Source organism: Narcine bancroftii, chromosome 7 (genome assembly GCF_036971445.1).
Source record: "Narcine bancroftii isolate sNarBan1 chromosome 7, sNarBan1.hap1, whole genome shotgun sequence".
In the NCBI taxonomy this organism is placed as follows: Eukaryota; Metazoa; Chordata; class Chondrichthyes; order Torpediniformes; family Narcinidae; genus Narcine; species Narcine bancroftii.
This window is the reverse complement of record NC_091475.1, coordinates 194,791,173-194,806,714: the sequence shown is the minus strand read 5'-3', so window position 1 is coordinate 194,806,714 and position 15,542 is coordinate 194,791,173. Positions and strand designations below refer to the sequence as shown.

Genomic DNA, 15,542 nt, shown 5'->3' with positions numbered 1-15,542 from the left:
AGATAGTATATGTGCGGACCACTAGTGCACAGTAAGATCCCACAAATATTAAGTAACTAGTGAGCAAATTGTTTTTGATGCTGCTGCGAGATAAATATCACCCAGATGATGGGAAAATTATCCAAGTCGTCTTTGATAACACCACTGAACCTTTTACATATGCCAGTAAGAACAAACAATACCTCAGAAAGGCGATTAAAGCTTCACGCAGGAATCATTCAGTAGAAGACTGGGGTGCCAGTCATGAGTAGAATGTAAAGTTACTGCCTTTTGTCTGAGAAGTGAATATTCTGGCAAGTGAATATTGTGGCAAGGAGGTTTATTTTACAAAATAAGAACAGAAAATGCAGTGTCATTGGAGACAAGTAGGAGGCTGATGGACCATTTAACAGTAATAGGAAATATTAGAAAACGGGCACATTTTAAGTTTCAGAGGAGGGAGTGATTTAGGGAAAACACAGCCCATTTACAACTTAGAAATGACAGAATTTCCTTTGTTGTCTCTGCCTTTCCCCGTCGCTACAACTTAAACTTATTTTTCTTTTTCTTGATGCATTAAGACCATTAACCTGAAACACTCATTTTTTCAGCTCTCTTCCTATTTCCACCATTAGTACTATTTCAGATCTTCACCCATGCAGGGTTATTTTGGTATTTTTTAAATATTTTTCAGGTGTTCCATTCAATGTTATCCTTGTTTTCAAATGAATATTCGATTGAGTCAAAAGGCTGGAGAGCTAAGCAAAGCACTTTGGAAAAAGTTGATATGTGGGTGCTGTTACCTACAACAAACTTACTTATTTTTGTATGGTGATGTATTACAAGCTCCTGTTTTATTTAGTGAGTGTCCCTTTGGGGGTTGGTGCAGGCTGCAACCATTTATAGTTTTCACAACCTTTACAGACTGCATGGCACCATCATGTCCAAACTATAAACAAAGGTTGATGCTCTCAAATAAGACCAAGGACAATAGTTGTTTATTCAAGGAAAACAGTTGGTGAGAGAGGGTCATGTGATTATGAGTCATGTGATTGGGACACTTAAAGAAATAGAATTCAGTATTGATCAGCCACCCATCTGTAAAACAAAGAGGTGGAGTGATTCTGTGTGGAAATGGACATTTCTGCTGATTCTTCTTGTCAGGGCAATTATTGAATTACCCTGACCATTGTAATGGCCATTTTGATTGACCCATATCTGGGTAAAGGAAACAGGAAAATTCATGCATTGGATCGAGACCATTATGATGGTCATTTCTACTGGCCCATGCCTGGGTTTTGAAAGCATCGTGGAAGTCCCACATTTCATTTCCCATATACAAGGAAGAGGGGAGTTGTGAAAATCATTCGTATGAAAAGACATTTCTCTGGAAGCAAATTGACAAGGATTCATGAGTTTTTGGCAGTCTGAACATTCAGTCTCTCACCTCCTTCATAATTACTTATGAGCATCAGTTTAAAAGCCTGAGTTTCATCACAGGATTTCTGAACTTCAGGAATGACTTTCCAGAATTGTGCTTATGCCTGCACACACACACACACACAATATTAACACATATTTGGTGTAGATTTAAGTAAGATGTTATATTATTGGTAATTATTAATAAATATATTGTTCTGAAAATAAAACTGTCTTGGTGAATTTCTATTGCTGGTGGTCTGTGACATAACAGATGGCATTTACTGATTGATAACTTTGCTTCCGACTGTTAGAATGGACATGATATGCAGCAATTTTAATTACATATATAGGGTTTATGGACCTTGAGGAAATAAATATCTGTAGCAAATAACCGTGACAATGTTTACTCATGATACAAGATTCAATTATGTTCTACTTGAGCAGTAAAGCATGTATTATTCTTCTGTATTAATAGAAGGCAAATAATTACTTAAATGACACTAAAATGTGAATCATATTTGGATTTTAAAAATTACATATATATATATATATATACATCTGTTGCAGAGTTTGTTGTTTCTCATTCAGAAGCCATTCACAGGAGATGTGCGCCAATTACTAGTCAAGAGTCACAAGTACAGTCCATGTCTGGCCAGTGGAACACACTAGGGTTCCACTCACAATGACTTCCAGTGCAGAATATTATAGAATTGGTCTGTAAATACTGGAAATGGAAAATAAAGCAAGTTACAACATATATTTTCCAAAAGATGTTTGGCTACAAACATAAGCCTGTGTTACCCTTTGTAGAACTAAAGAAAGTGAAGATAGAAGGGAGTACAAGAGAGGACAAAACATAAATGTCTCTCTCCTCCAGCAATTTAGGCATTGAATACAGGTTTACAGTTAGATGCAGTTCCAAATTTGTGAATGGAAAAATTAGCCTATGAAACTCTCTCCTATGACTCAACCATACACTTCTCCCCTGAGATTGTAAAATTACATCCACAAAATCTCCTTGTGTTGCATGTGTGATGAACTGTTCCTCCATTGAAACGTACCTGGGGTGTAGATTAATGGGGTGTAAATTGGATTCGTGGGTCGAAATTACCTGTTACTGTGCTTTAAGCATGTATGTCTAAATCTGTTTCCCCATTCAGCAACTCTGAGTGGCAAATTCTTGGACGCCTTTGATCAACTTATCAATGAACGTGTGTCTGACATAATCCTACAGGAGCGATTAATTCCTTCAACTGACCATTGCTTTGGACTTAAAATCTCACAACAAAGTAATTTTATTGGCACCCTCAAACTTTCTGCACATACATATTTCGCCAATCCCTCAGGATTAATTGTTTAAATACCACCATCTTCTTTGACACTGAGCTGACAAATCTCTATTTCTGCGATTGTTTGCCTCAGCCTATATTTTAGCTCCTTGCCGAATGGAACTCGACTTTTAAGAATGTCTGCTTTTCTTTCTTAGGATAAAGAACATTACAGCATAGTACAGGCCCTTCAGCCTGTACTGTGCTGACCTATATATAAATGTTAGACATGCAGCACGGTAACAGGCTCTTCCAGCCCAAGAGCCCAATGCTGCCCAATTACACCCAACTGACCTCCAACAATTTTGAAAGGTTGGAGGAAACCAGAACACCCAGAGGAAACCCATGCATATACGGGAAGTATGTACAAGCTCATTACAGACAGCACCGGATTTGAACCTGGATTGCCAGGGGGTAACCATGCAACCCTAAAAAAAAAATGAAGCCTCTTCCTTCCTCATAACCCTTTCTCCATTGTGCCTCAGGCATGGCTCAATTGGTGCCCAGTTTGAAAAAGAGAATGCCACGATCTGGAAGACTGTCAAACATGCCCTAAAGCAAAGAGGCCTTCCAGACTCACGCTGGCAAGATGTCCTCCCCATCATCCTTCACTCAGTTCGGTCGCTACTCTGCACTGTGACCAATGCTACTCCTCAAGAGTTCATGTTTACATTCGACAGAAGGTCGGCATCAGGGACTCCACTCCCAGCCTGGCTCACTAGTCCTGGTCTGGTCCTTCTCAAGAAGCTCGTAAGGTGAAGCAAGACTGACCCCCTGGTGTAAAGGGTGAAATTGCTCCATGCCAACTCCACATATGCCTACGTGGAGTGCCCAGATGGCTGGGAGGACACCGTCTCCATCAGGGACCTGGCACCTGCCGGAACTGAGGATCCATTGCCCCATGAGCTACCGAGCTTTTTCTCCCCAAACCCGCTCAGAGCCTCAGGGGACCCGGTTCAGGAGGAGAATGAATCCCCTATCATTGAGCTGGAGCCCCAGGTCACTACCCTTCCATCACAGGCAGACCGAGAGACTCAAGGAGCCCATGGCCCCCTGGTGCTAAGTCGCTCCACCAGGATCTCCAGACCCCCAGACTGCGTGAATCTGTAAATAGTATTGTAAATATTTCTCTTCTGTGTCTATTACCGGCTTCTGATCCTTGTTCTCTTCATCCACAGCCCCTTAATTCTGAAGGAAGGGGTGAATGTAGTGAACTGGGATTCACTAGAAGTGTCCTGTACTAACGACTGGCCCTGCCTTCTGGCCCCTCCCCCAGGGGCCCATATATAACCCTGGTTCCCTGCCTAAACCCTTCTGAATCCTATTTGTGAACCGTACCTGTGTTTTAAGCTAATAAAAGTGTTAGTTCTCCCTCCAGTCGAGTGTAAGCTTTTATCATCGCCACACATAGAAGTGACATGGTGTTCTTCCATAAACATGAAGAATGAGAAACCGAATGGAGGCTGTTATTATCATTTCTTCCATCCTTTTGCTCAATGTATTGCAGTACAATATGTATAAACCCAAAATTACTGACCAATTTCTATGCAATGAGCATTCGTTTCCCTTCTTCAGTTGTCTCAATCTTGATGGGGTGGGAGTGGAGTGGAGTGGGACAGCAAGTTGTGTTGGAATGAGCAGTGTGGAGAATTGGAAGTTAATGCTGGGGTTTTAACACAAAGCCAGTAGATTGACTGTTTATTGTGCAAATTCACTATTTATATTTGTTATAACTGACTGATGTGTTGTTGAGTTCACCATTACTGGATTATTAAGGCAGTGCTATAATCACAAGACTGCTTTCCCTGAATAGAACATAGCCCTTCTGCCCTCAATATTGTGCCAACCTATACTCTTACCAAAACAAACTAAACCCTTCCTACCTCATGACTCTCCATTTTCCTTGTCATCACCAACATCGAAGTACTCGAGCTGGCAGAGTCCGCAACCATCGAATCCACGCTGCTGAAGATCCAACTGCGCTGGGTGGGTCACGTCTCCAGAATGGAGGACCATCGCCTTCCCAAGATCGTGTTATATGGCGAGCTCTCCACTGGCCACCGAGACAGAGGTGCACCAAAGAAGAGGTACAAGGACTGCTTAAAGAAATCTCTTGGGGCCTGCCACATTGACCACCGCCAGTGGGCTGATCTCGCCTCCAACCGTGCATCTTGGCGCTTCACAGTTCGGCGGGCAGCAATCTCCTTTGAAGAAGACCGCAGAGCCCACCTCGCTGACAAAAGACAAAGGAGGAAAAACCCAACACCCAACCCTAACCCACCAATTTTCCCTTGCAACCGCTGCAACCGTGCCTGCCTGTCCCGCATCGGACTTGTCAGTCACCAACGAGCCTGCAGCAGACGTGGACATATCCCTCCATAAATCTTCATCCGCGAAGCCAAGCCAAAGAGAAAGAGATATGCCTGCCTAAGAGTTTCTTAAATACCCTTAATGTCCCAGCTTCTACCACAGCCATTGGCAAGGTATTCCAGGAACCTACCACTACCTGTGTTAGAAAATTACCCCTGATGTCTCCCTTAAACTTTCCTCCCTTTACCTTTTACAGATATCCTCTGGTGTTTGCTACTCCCACCCTGGGAAAAAGACTGATGCACCATCAACAATCACAAAAGAATGAAGTGATAAAACTGATAGACTTTTATTAACTATCGACTGGAACATCGATCAACCTCATTGACAGATCAAGGCAGAGTAGAATGGGGAACATGTAAGGGGCTATGGGCAGGATTGGTCTTGGGAGGCATGTCCAGCTTTCAGTAGCCAATCATGGCATGATGGTGGTTTACCACAAAGACACTGGCTGCCTCCCTTATCTTTGCCTCTCAGAATCTTGTACACCTCTATTAGGTCACCTCTCATCCTTATACATTCTGAAGAGAAAGACCTAGCTCTGTTAACCTTGCCTCATAAGACTTATTTTCCGATCCAGGCAACATCCTGGTAAATTTCCTTTCCACCCTCTCCAAAATAGTGAAGTAAAAGACTGTAGTGAAAATAACATAAAAGCTCACAAGTGAGTGTAATGTCACACATAAAATGGTTTTACTTCAAAGTATTTTGTAGATGTTCCATCAATACTCACAAAATGTTATAGATTAAAAATATCAATGCATTATAGTGTGAAAAAAATTATTTTAAATAAAATGTGCCATTTTCATCCACTGGAGTTAAAAACGCAATATTATGGAGCAGAGGCTTGTACAATCAGCAATAATACAAAGGAATGATCATGAAGCCTGTTTCACATTGACAATTTAATATAATTTCCCAGCCTAGTATCACTTGAAAACACCTCAGGATTCATTGAGTAAAATCTCAGTTTTAATCTTTGCACTTTATTTTGTTGGCTGATCTCAGCCAAAATAATACAAGTGAATCTCTAAGTGATTTCAGTGCTCTGGACTTTACACTTGTTTTTAAGCAATATTGTGCCATCAGGCTTCTTAATGTTGATGTAATTAGACATGGGAAGATCCATGAACTCTAGGTTGAGAACATCTAAGGTTAGGATTGAACCCAGGTCTTTGACTCTGTGAGGTTACAGCTTTGTGAGCCATTTATCTGTCCTTCCAAGTTAAGTTGCAGGAGGCTCAGTCAGCGTCCATGAATTGCAAGCATCTGGCATCTCAGTTAGGGTGTATCCTGTGACAGAGTGGAAGTAGACTGCCACAGTGGACGAACTAATGGCAACCAAGGACCCATAGACCCCCTTAAGGCTTTTCCTTTAGCAACTGTTTCCTCCACCATGGAGGTTAAACACACAGACTCCCCACTAGATGAAGGTTAATATGAGGACCTTCGCCAAAAACATTGGAAAAGAAGAAAGAGATGTTGAGACTGTTCAAGGCATTGGTGAGGCCAAGTTTGGAATATTGTGCGCAGTTCTGGTCCCCAAATTATAGGAAGGATATCAATAAGGTAGAGAGGGTGCAGAGAAGATTTACTAAAATGTTGCCTGGATTGCAGTATCTAGAATACAAAGAAACATTGAGTAGACTGGGTCTTTATTCATTGGATCGTAGAAGGTTGAGGGGGGGGATTTTATAGAGCTATAAAAAATTATGAGGGAGATAGACATAGTAGATGCAAATAGGCTCTTCCCCTTGAGGGTAGGTGAGATTGGAATGAGGGACCATAAGTTAAGGGTTAGGGGGCAAAACTTTAGAGGTAACATAAGAAGAAGCTTCTCACTCAGAGAGTGATTGCAGCAGGGTCAATTTTGTCATTTAAAAGAATGTTGGATGAGTGGATGGATGTGAGGGAGCTGGTAGGTGGGACTAGTGGAGTTCACTTAAATCGATGTGGACTAGAGGGCCTGAGATGGCCTGTTTCCATACTGTAATATGGTTTGTATATTTGGGTCCACCTGAATGTGTGAACCATCATTGGAACTCAGGGAGTCCTTGGGCTGTGAATGCTGACCTCAGAACCTCTGATTCATTCTGGAATTCTTGACTTTCTGGCTAAGTGTGGAATGATACCAAAGCAGGTGAAGGGGTGGGTAATGTTGAGGAAGCAGGGAGTGTGCAGAGGGACTTGGACAGGTTGGGAAAGTGAGAAAAGAAGTGGCTGATAGAAATCAGCATAGGGTGGCATGATTAGCCTAGCGGTTAGCGCAATGCTGTTACAGCGTCTGCAATGAGACTGGGATTCGAATTCAGCATTGTCTGTAGGGAGTTTGTACATTCTCCCCATGTCTGCGTGGGTTTTCCCCTGAGGGCTTCATTTTCCTCCCACCAGGCTTGTAGGCCGAAAGGACCAATTACCATGCCGATTGTCTAAATTTAAAAAAAAGGAAGTGTATGGCCATGCATTTTAGTGGAAGGAATAAAGGCAGACACAATTTTCTAAATGGGGAGAGAATTCAGAAAGCAGAGAATCAAACGGACTTGTGAGTCTCATTACAGGATTCCCTAAAGGTTAGCATGCAGGTTGAGTCAATAGAAAGGAAGTCATTCATTTTGAGAGGATTGGAATATAAAAGCAGAAAAATGTAATGGTGAGTCTTTATAAGGCATTGGTCAGACCACATTTGGAGTATTGTGAGCAGTTTTGTGCCCCATTTCAAAGAAAGTGCTGGCATTGGAGAGGGACTAGAGAGGGTTTACAAGAATTCCACCCAGGAATGAGAAAGTTAATGTATGAGGAAGGTATAATATTCTGGTGCTGTTACTCCCTAGAGTTCAGAAGGATGAGGGAGGATCTCTTTGAAGTGTACTGAATATCGAAAGGCCTGAATCGAGTGGACGTGGAGAGAATGTTTCCAGTGGTGGAAGAATCTAGGACCAGAGGACACAGCCTCAGAATAAATAGATATCCATTTAGAACAGAAATTATGGGAAATTCTTCAACTTGTGAAACTGTGGAATTCGTTGCCGCAGACAGCTGCGGAGGCCAAGCCATTGGGTAGATTTAAAGTGGACGTTTATAGGTCCTGGATTAGGAAAAACATCAAAGACCATGGGAAGAAGGCAGGAAAATGGGTTTAAAGGGAAAATTATATTAGCCATTTTTTGAATGGTGAAGCGGACCTGATTAATCACATGGCCTTATTCTGTTTCCCTCTCTTATTTCCCTGCACCAACAAGTTTCCCTGTAGTGATGCTGAGATTGGCTTGATTACACAGGATCACTGCAGGACCTTCATTCCAGACTGAATAATGATCAGACTCAAAACTCCAGTTGGTAGTTTGGAAGAGGACCACATACCTTCACTCAAATTAATTCTCAGGTAATTCTGACCCCTTGAGTTCACACTCAATGATGCATTAACATTAGGCAGGTATTTTTTTTAAGTTCAAAACTAAACCTTATTTCCAACAAAAGAAGAACACATGGTTCAAAGATCTTTGCAATCTTAGTACTATTGTATTTGCATGTTCAGTGTTAATGGTTAGACCATAAGCCCATTGAGTATGTCCTGCCATTTAATCATGAGATGATCCATTTCCCCACTCCACTCAGCCCCACTACCCGGCCTTCTCCGCATAATCATTGATTCCCTGGCTAACCAAGAATCTATCAATTTCTATCTTAAATACACCCAATGATCTGGCCTCCACAACAGCCTGCAGAAACACATTCCACAGATTTACCAACCTTTGGCTGAAGAAATTCCTACGCCTCCCTATTCTGAGTGGACACCCTTCATTGCTGAAGTTGTGCCCTCTTGTCCATGGGAAATAACCTTTCTACATCTACTCTGTCCAGGCCTTTCAACATTTGAAATGTTTCACCATGATTTCCCCCTTATTCTCCTAAATTCCAACGAGTACAGGCCAAGAGCTATCTAATGCTCCTCATATGATAATCCTTTCGTTCACAGAATCATCCTGGTGAACCTCCTTTGAAATCTCTCCAATTTCAGCACACATTTTCTTAAATGAGGAGCCCAAAACTGCTCACAATACTCCAAGTGGAGCCTCACCAGTGACTTATAAAGCCTCAACATTACATTCCTGCTCTTATATTCTATTCTTCTTGAAATGAATACCAACATTGCATTTGCCTTCTTCACCACTGTCTCAACCTGCAAGTTTACCTTCAGGCTATCCTGCACGAGGACTCCCAGGTCCCTTTGCATCTGGGGATTTTCAATTTTCCCCCCATTTAAAAAAGTGTCCATTTATTTTTTTTCTACCAAATATTTCACGACATCGTATTTTATTTGCATGGTGGTCTTCTTCACCTGGCAGTGTTCACACGTCTGTTTTTAAACACAGCAGGATTACCACCCATGTGGTTCCCAGAGTCAATGCACCCTTCCATGATTGAAGTGCTTTCCCACTGAGTGCAGTGGCAGAAGGACCAAAGATTGTGGTCCTTTCCCCACACAATCATTGCACTGGATGCAGCAGGGCTTATCCCTCAGCAAGTACTCCCACAGTCTGGAATGTACCTATTGACACAGGGGCATATCACTGAGCTAGAAGTTTCAGGCAGACCAAGTTGATGCCCATCTCTAAGTGTGTCCATGGAGTTAATCTGTAAATCACAGAGTGTTCTGTTGTGTAGCTGCTTGGGATGAACCATGACAAAGATAAATCCTTCTCCAGATGGCATCAGGCTGGTTAAGATTGTGAGAGTATCAAGGCCCAGCTATTCTTGAAATTAATCTTAATAATTATTAATGATGATTCCTTTGGCTTGGCTTCGCGGATGAAGATTTATGGAGGGGTCAGCTGCAGGCTCGTTTGTGGCTGACAAGTCCGATGCGGGACAGGCAGACACGGTTGCAGCGGTTGCAAGGGAAAATTGGTTGGTTGGGGTTGGGTGTTGGGTTTTTCCTCCTTTGTCTTTTGTCAGTGAGGTGGGCTCTGCGGTCTTCTTCAAAGGAGGTTGCTGCCCGCCGAACTGTGAGGCGCCAAGATGCACGGTTTGAGGCGCTATCATCCCATTGGCGGTGGTCAATGTGGCAGGCACCAAGAGATTTCTTTAGGCAGTCCTTGTACCTCTTCTTTGGTACACCTCTGTCTCAGTGGCCAGTGGAGAGCTCGCCATATAACACGATCTTGGGAAGGCGATGGTCCTCCATTCTGGAGACGTGACCTACCCTGTGCAGTTGGATCTTCAGCAGCGTGGATTCGACAAATATGTACAATGTACATACGCACTGAAATTTTTATTTGTGGCAACAAAATACATATGTTGAATACACCAATTCCCATAATATACATTAAATTACACCAGTATAGAAATAGATATAGTAAATATAAACAATTATTGTTATGTTTAGTACAAGATGTAAAAAGTGGTGTTTGAAGAGTGCAGACAGGTATTTTTGTGGTCCTGGTATAGGTAAGGGGACATTCAAGAACCTGATAGCAATAGGCCATAAACTGTTGTTGAACCTCGAGGTGCTGAACTTCATGTTTCTGCAGCATGGCCTGCTGCAACAGATTATTAAAGTTAAAACACCTTTACCACGCTGTGCTTTAAAGCATTTGTGCACTTCCACCACAAAATACCGATCTTTGCTTTTGCACACCAACCAAGCTACTGATTTGTTTTTAAAAAGATATTTCGAAAACCATCAGTCTGCTGAGGCAGTTGTGTTTTGCATTATTTGGTACACCACCTGAATGGTTATAAAAGTGTAAAAGAACAGGATTTAGTCAGAAAACGAAACAGAAAGTTTCCTTGCATGTGACTCTACCGGGTGTAATGTGCCTCGAAAGAACTAAAGACTTGTTGATCCAAACCAAGGCTTTTATTAACTGAAAGACTGGAGCGTATCACAAGTAGGTCGACCAGTCCGGAATGACCTGGTGTGGCTAGGAGCAATCCTTTAAGACCTGCCAGTAGGTAGAGCGTGTCGAAAGAACCAAAGACTCATTGATCCAAACCAAGGCTTTTATTAAGTGAAAGACTGGAGCGAATCACAAGTAGGTCGACCAGTCCAGAATGACCTGGTCTGGCTAGGAGCAATCCTTTAAGACCTGCCAGTAGGTAGAGCGCGTCGAAAGAACCAAAAACTTGTTGATCCAAACCAAGGCTTTTATTAACTGAAAGACTGGAGCGTATCACAAGTAGGTTGACCAGTCCAGAATGACCTGGTCTGGCTAGGAGCAATCCTTTAAGTATGAAGCAATCCTACCTGCCAGTAGGTGTGGCTACACTCTCAGCCAACCACAGTCATCTTACACTACCATCTGTACCTATACACATTGGTGATAGAATCTGTACTATCACACAGGGTTCTAGCTACCATGACTACACCAACAAGGCTGCAAATTACAGGGAACAACGGCTTTGCCACTGCGAAGCTTACATTAAATCCATGGTTTCAATGTTGCAGCGGGCCAACACTCAGAAAGCGGAGGGGTGGGTGCAGTGCTGAGCGCTGACGGTGGGACTGCTACAGTTAGAAGTCGAAACAGTTAAAAACTCGACCAACATTTCTCCAAACGCCTCTAACCTCGACGAGGTTCCTCACTCCCTCCCTCTCTCTCTCTCTCCCTCCCTCCCTCCCTCCCTCCCTCCTCTCTCCCTCCCTCCCTCCCTCTCTCTCTCTCCCTCCCTCCCTCTCTCTCCCTCCCTCCCTCCCTCTCTCTCCCTCCCTCCCTCTCTCTCTCCCTCCCTTTCTCTCTCTCTCTCCCTCCCTCCCTCCCTCTCTCTCTCCTTCCCTCCCTCCCCCTCTCCTTCCCTCTCTCTCGCCTCGTGTGTGTGCATCGCTTCATTTTATATATATGCAATCCAGATGGAAGAGAAGAGGGAAGTTTCCGAACACCGGGAGGAGGAACTGTCAGGAAGACCACGAAGAGAAACTAATTACACCCGAGTGCGTGGCCGAGGGAATGAAGTAGAGAGGACGGCACTTGACTCAGCGGGAGAACGCGATGTGTCCCCTGCTTTCTGGCACTGTAGCGAGCTGACCCACTCACTGGATGGTTTGCAGTCTTGGTGATTTTTCTGATATGCCTCTGCCCGGCCAAACTGGTGCTATTCGGATGCCTAACTTGTATGTTGGATCTTGCAACCTTGGGGGGGGGGGGGGGGGGGGGGGGGAGTAGCTTTTATTTCTGGTGACTGTTCCACATCTTATTGCCAGTAACTTGCATTTTGGGGCTACTATTTCCAAGCTCTCCCTTGTTAGAGCCATTGGTGACCAATTGCTTCTTCCACTCATTTTTTGTTGTGGTTGGTTGTTTGCCTGCGTGGTTTTGCTGACTTGAGATCGGAATTTCAAGACTGGCAGCTGCGGTGTATGAGTTTGCTTGGACTGGTGGTCCACAAGGTGGAGGGAGGGGTTCCCGGTGGCGCCGCAGCGCTCAACATGGCTCAAGAGAGCAGTTGGAGGGCTCGTTGGACGATGTCTCGCAAGAGCAAGGCATCCAAGAAGGAGGGCAGGAGTGTCCGCTCCAGCCTGTTGCCGGAGAAGCCGGCGCGCCCACAGGCTGGTGACAACCGGCTCAAGACCACCAAGTACTCGCTGTTCTCCTTCCTCCCCAAAAACCTCTTCGAGCAGTTCCACCGCTTCGCCAATGTTTACTTCGTCTTCATCGCCCTGCTCAACTTCGTGCCCATCGTGGGTGCGTTCCAGCCCGAGCTTGCCCTGGCTCCTGTGGTCTTCATCCTCTCGGTGACCGCACTCAAGGACCTGTGGGAGGACTACAGGAGGTACAGGTCTGACCAGGAGATCAACCACATGGACTGCCTCATCTACAGCAGGTACGTGTTCACAGGAGAATGTTGGCTCTGCAAAATTACACCCAGTTTAGGAATATGGAAATTAAAGACCTAATACAGCCTTAGAAAGAAGTACTCGTTTAATTCAGCGCATTCCAGAACTACACCAGCATTGGAAATATAGGTGTTCCGAAAAATAAAGTACCTTTAGATGCATAGGCACACCTACCTGCCTTTGAATTCAAGTACTCAAAAGTACTGCTGCGTTCCTACAGTTTGTTTCTTTATCCAAAAATATGTTTAAAATACCTGTAAACCTAAACATTTGAGTTCCTTTTTGTTTGGTTTCAAACTCCTTTATTTCGAAAGGAAGTATTTTTGAGTAAATTATTTGGAACATCTACTTCTAAAAGAACATTTTATTGGAGAATGGCGTATTACTAAAGCATGCAATACCTATTTTGCTTTCTAATTTTCTATTTACCTAAACTAGGTGTGATTTAAAACAACTAAATATGACTGATTTGGAATGACCTTTTCCTTTGGTCTGTAACTCAGCATTCTGTTTTTCCTCCTCCTCTGTGATGTTTAAGTTGAGGAGCTGAACTGCTCACAAACTGAGCTTTCACACTGTACCTTGGTGCCTGCGATGATGCACAAACTATGATCAAACTTTTGGAAAGGAACTGATTCATGCAGAGGGCTGCATTAAAATTGCACGTTTCAAAATTACTGCTGTTAAGTATTCCAAATATTCAGATGCCCCATAATTAAACCTATCTCAGAAATTTGAAAATAGTACTGCTTTTAAAAAAATACAGTTGTTTCAAAATTAAGAAGACAGATATGTCAAAGTAACAGCAAATTGAAATGCCTGTATTTAAAAATCATTATAAATTAACTTGATCTTGGATATGCTTAGGCTGTGCTTTAGAAACACAGGAATTTCAAAATAATACTATTTCAGACTTACAAATATTGCATAACTGGATATATTTCAGAAACAAAAATAGGTAGTAAAAAATGATCGGGATTTCAAATGCTTGTACTTAAAAATCAGTATTATTTTGGGGCACTTCTATTTCTAAAATCCTCCAGAAATCGGTATGCCAGTCAATCATTTTCAGATAGCATTGCTCTAGAAATGCTAGTATTCCAAAATACTACTACGCTAGAAAGAAAGGAATTCCAAAATAAAGTTGCTTTAGATAAAGCAGTAGTACAACTGCATGGGAAATGTAAGAATTTGTAAAACTCTTTTAGAACTGCTATTATTTTACCACAATGTAGATACAAATATAGGTAATCAAACATCAGATCTACTTTTGATACACAGTCATCCTGAAACTAGAACTGTCTTAGGAATCGTCTGAGTTGCGTTCACAATTCTGGAGATTGTTGTCTTGGGTGGAGCAGTTGCTGTAACATTCAGTGATGCAGACTGATTGAACATTTTTAGTGGAAGTTGAGTAACTCAGACAACATGCCAAATTTCCTCAGGGTTCTGAGAAAGTAGAGGCACTGATGCAGCTACTTGGCCATCTTGTTGAGTGGGTTAGTCTAGGAATGATCATTGGAGATGTTTACACCTGGGTACTTAAAACTGCCTACTATCTCCAACTAGACACCATTGATTTGGACAGTGGAGTGTCTGTGACTAACTCCTTAATGTTGAGGGAGTGAGGTCCCTCTAGTTCCCTTCTATACTGGATTTTCTGTTTCAGCCTCTGATGGCTGACTCAATCAGGCATTTAAAGATGGGGATGGAGCAGTGTTTGGCCACATAGTCACGTGTGCGCAGGGAGTGCAGTAGAGAGCTGAGTACGCAGGCTTGTGGGGTCCTGGTGTTGACGGTCATCGCGCAGGAGGTGATGTCACTGATCCTCGCCGATTCAACCCAGGTTATTGGGCACTGTGAGCAGTAGCTCCACTAGCTACTGTGAATACTTCCTAACTTGTGCAACTTCAGAAACCACTGTGCACCTGTGAGTAATTTGCATGAATGTTCGGTTGGACTTTAATACTTACCATAAGGAGTTGATTTCACTTCCCATTATCATTGAGGGTGTGAACTCCTGCCTTTATTGCAGCTGATGCCATCTTCCATTGAATCCAGCAGGGATCTGCTGGCAGGTGCTCCCATTGCTGATAAATTCTCAAGAAGCATCAGAATTTATTGTCATGACCATGTTGCAAAAATTTGGCTTTTGTGGCAGCGTTAGAGTGCAAATATTTCTGTATATCACATTTCAAAAATAAGCAAATTAATGCAAGAAAATAGGATAAAGTGAGGTAATGCCTGTGGTTTATTATCCATTCTGGCAGAGGGGAAAAAGCTGATCTTGTGCCACTGGTTGCTCATCTTTAGGTTCCTATACCCTCTTTCCTGATGGTCGCAATTTGAAGATGGCATGGCCTGGGTGGTGGGGATCCTTGAGGAGAGAGGCTGCTTTCTTGTAGGTGTCCTCAAAGGAGTGAAGACGTCACTAGCTGAGTTGACAACTCTGGAGATTTCTTTCCTGTTCTGTGCATTGCGTATACCAGAATGCTCTCCACGGTATACCTGTGGAAACTTTTGAGAGTCTTTGGTAACATATCAAATCGCATCAAACTCCTAATGAAGTACAGACTCTAGTGAGCCTTCTTTGTGATTGCATTGACATG

At 43.0% G+C, this 15,542-nt stretch overlaps 1 protein-coding gene across 3 annotated transcripts in view; it reads left to right on the top strand.

Moving 5' to 3' along the window:
• The window catches only part of atp10a (ATPase phospholipid transporting 10A), a 252,799-nt gene that overhangs the window by 64,806 nt on the left and 172,451 nt on the right, over positions 1-15,542 (top strand). Inside the window, exon 1 of one of the 3 annotated variants that reach the window (XM_069891893.1) lies at positions 12,265-12,920. The exons of 1 other annotated variant lie outside the window; for it this stretch is intronic. In XM_069891893.1, coding sequence (XP_069747994.1) covers positions 12,457-12,920 — 464 coding nt within the window. In that variant the 5' untranslated portion in view covers positions 12,265-12,456. Of the gene's footprint in view, positions 1-12,264; positions 12,921-15,542 lie in introns of those variants that run through there. One more of the 3 variants, XM_069891895.1, reaches the window with a different exon arrangement.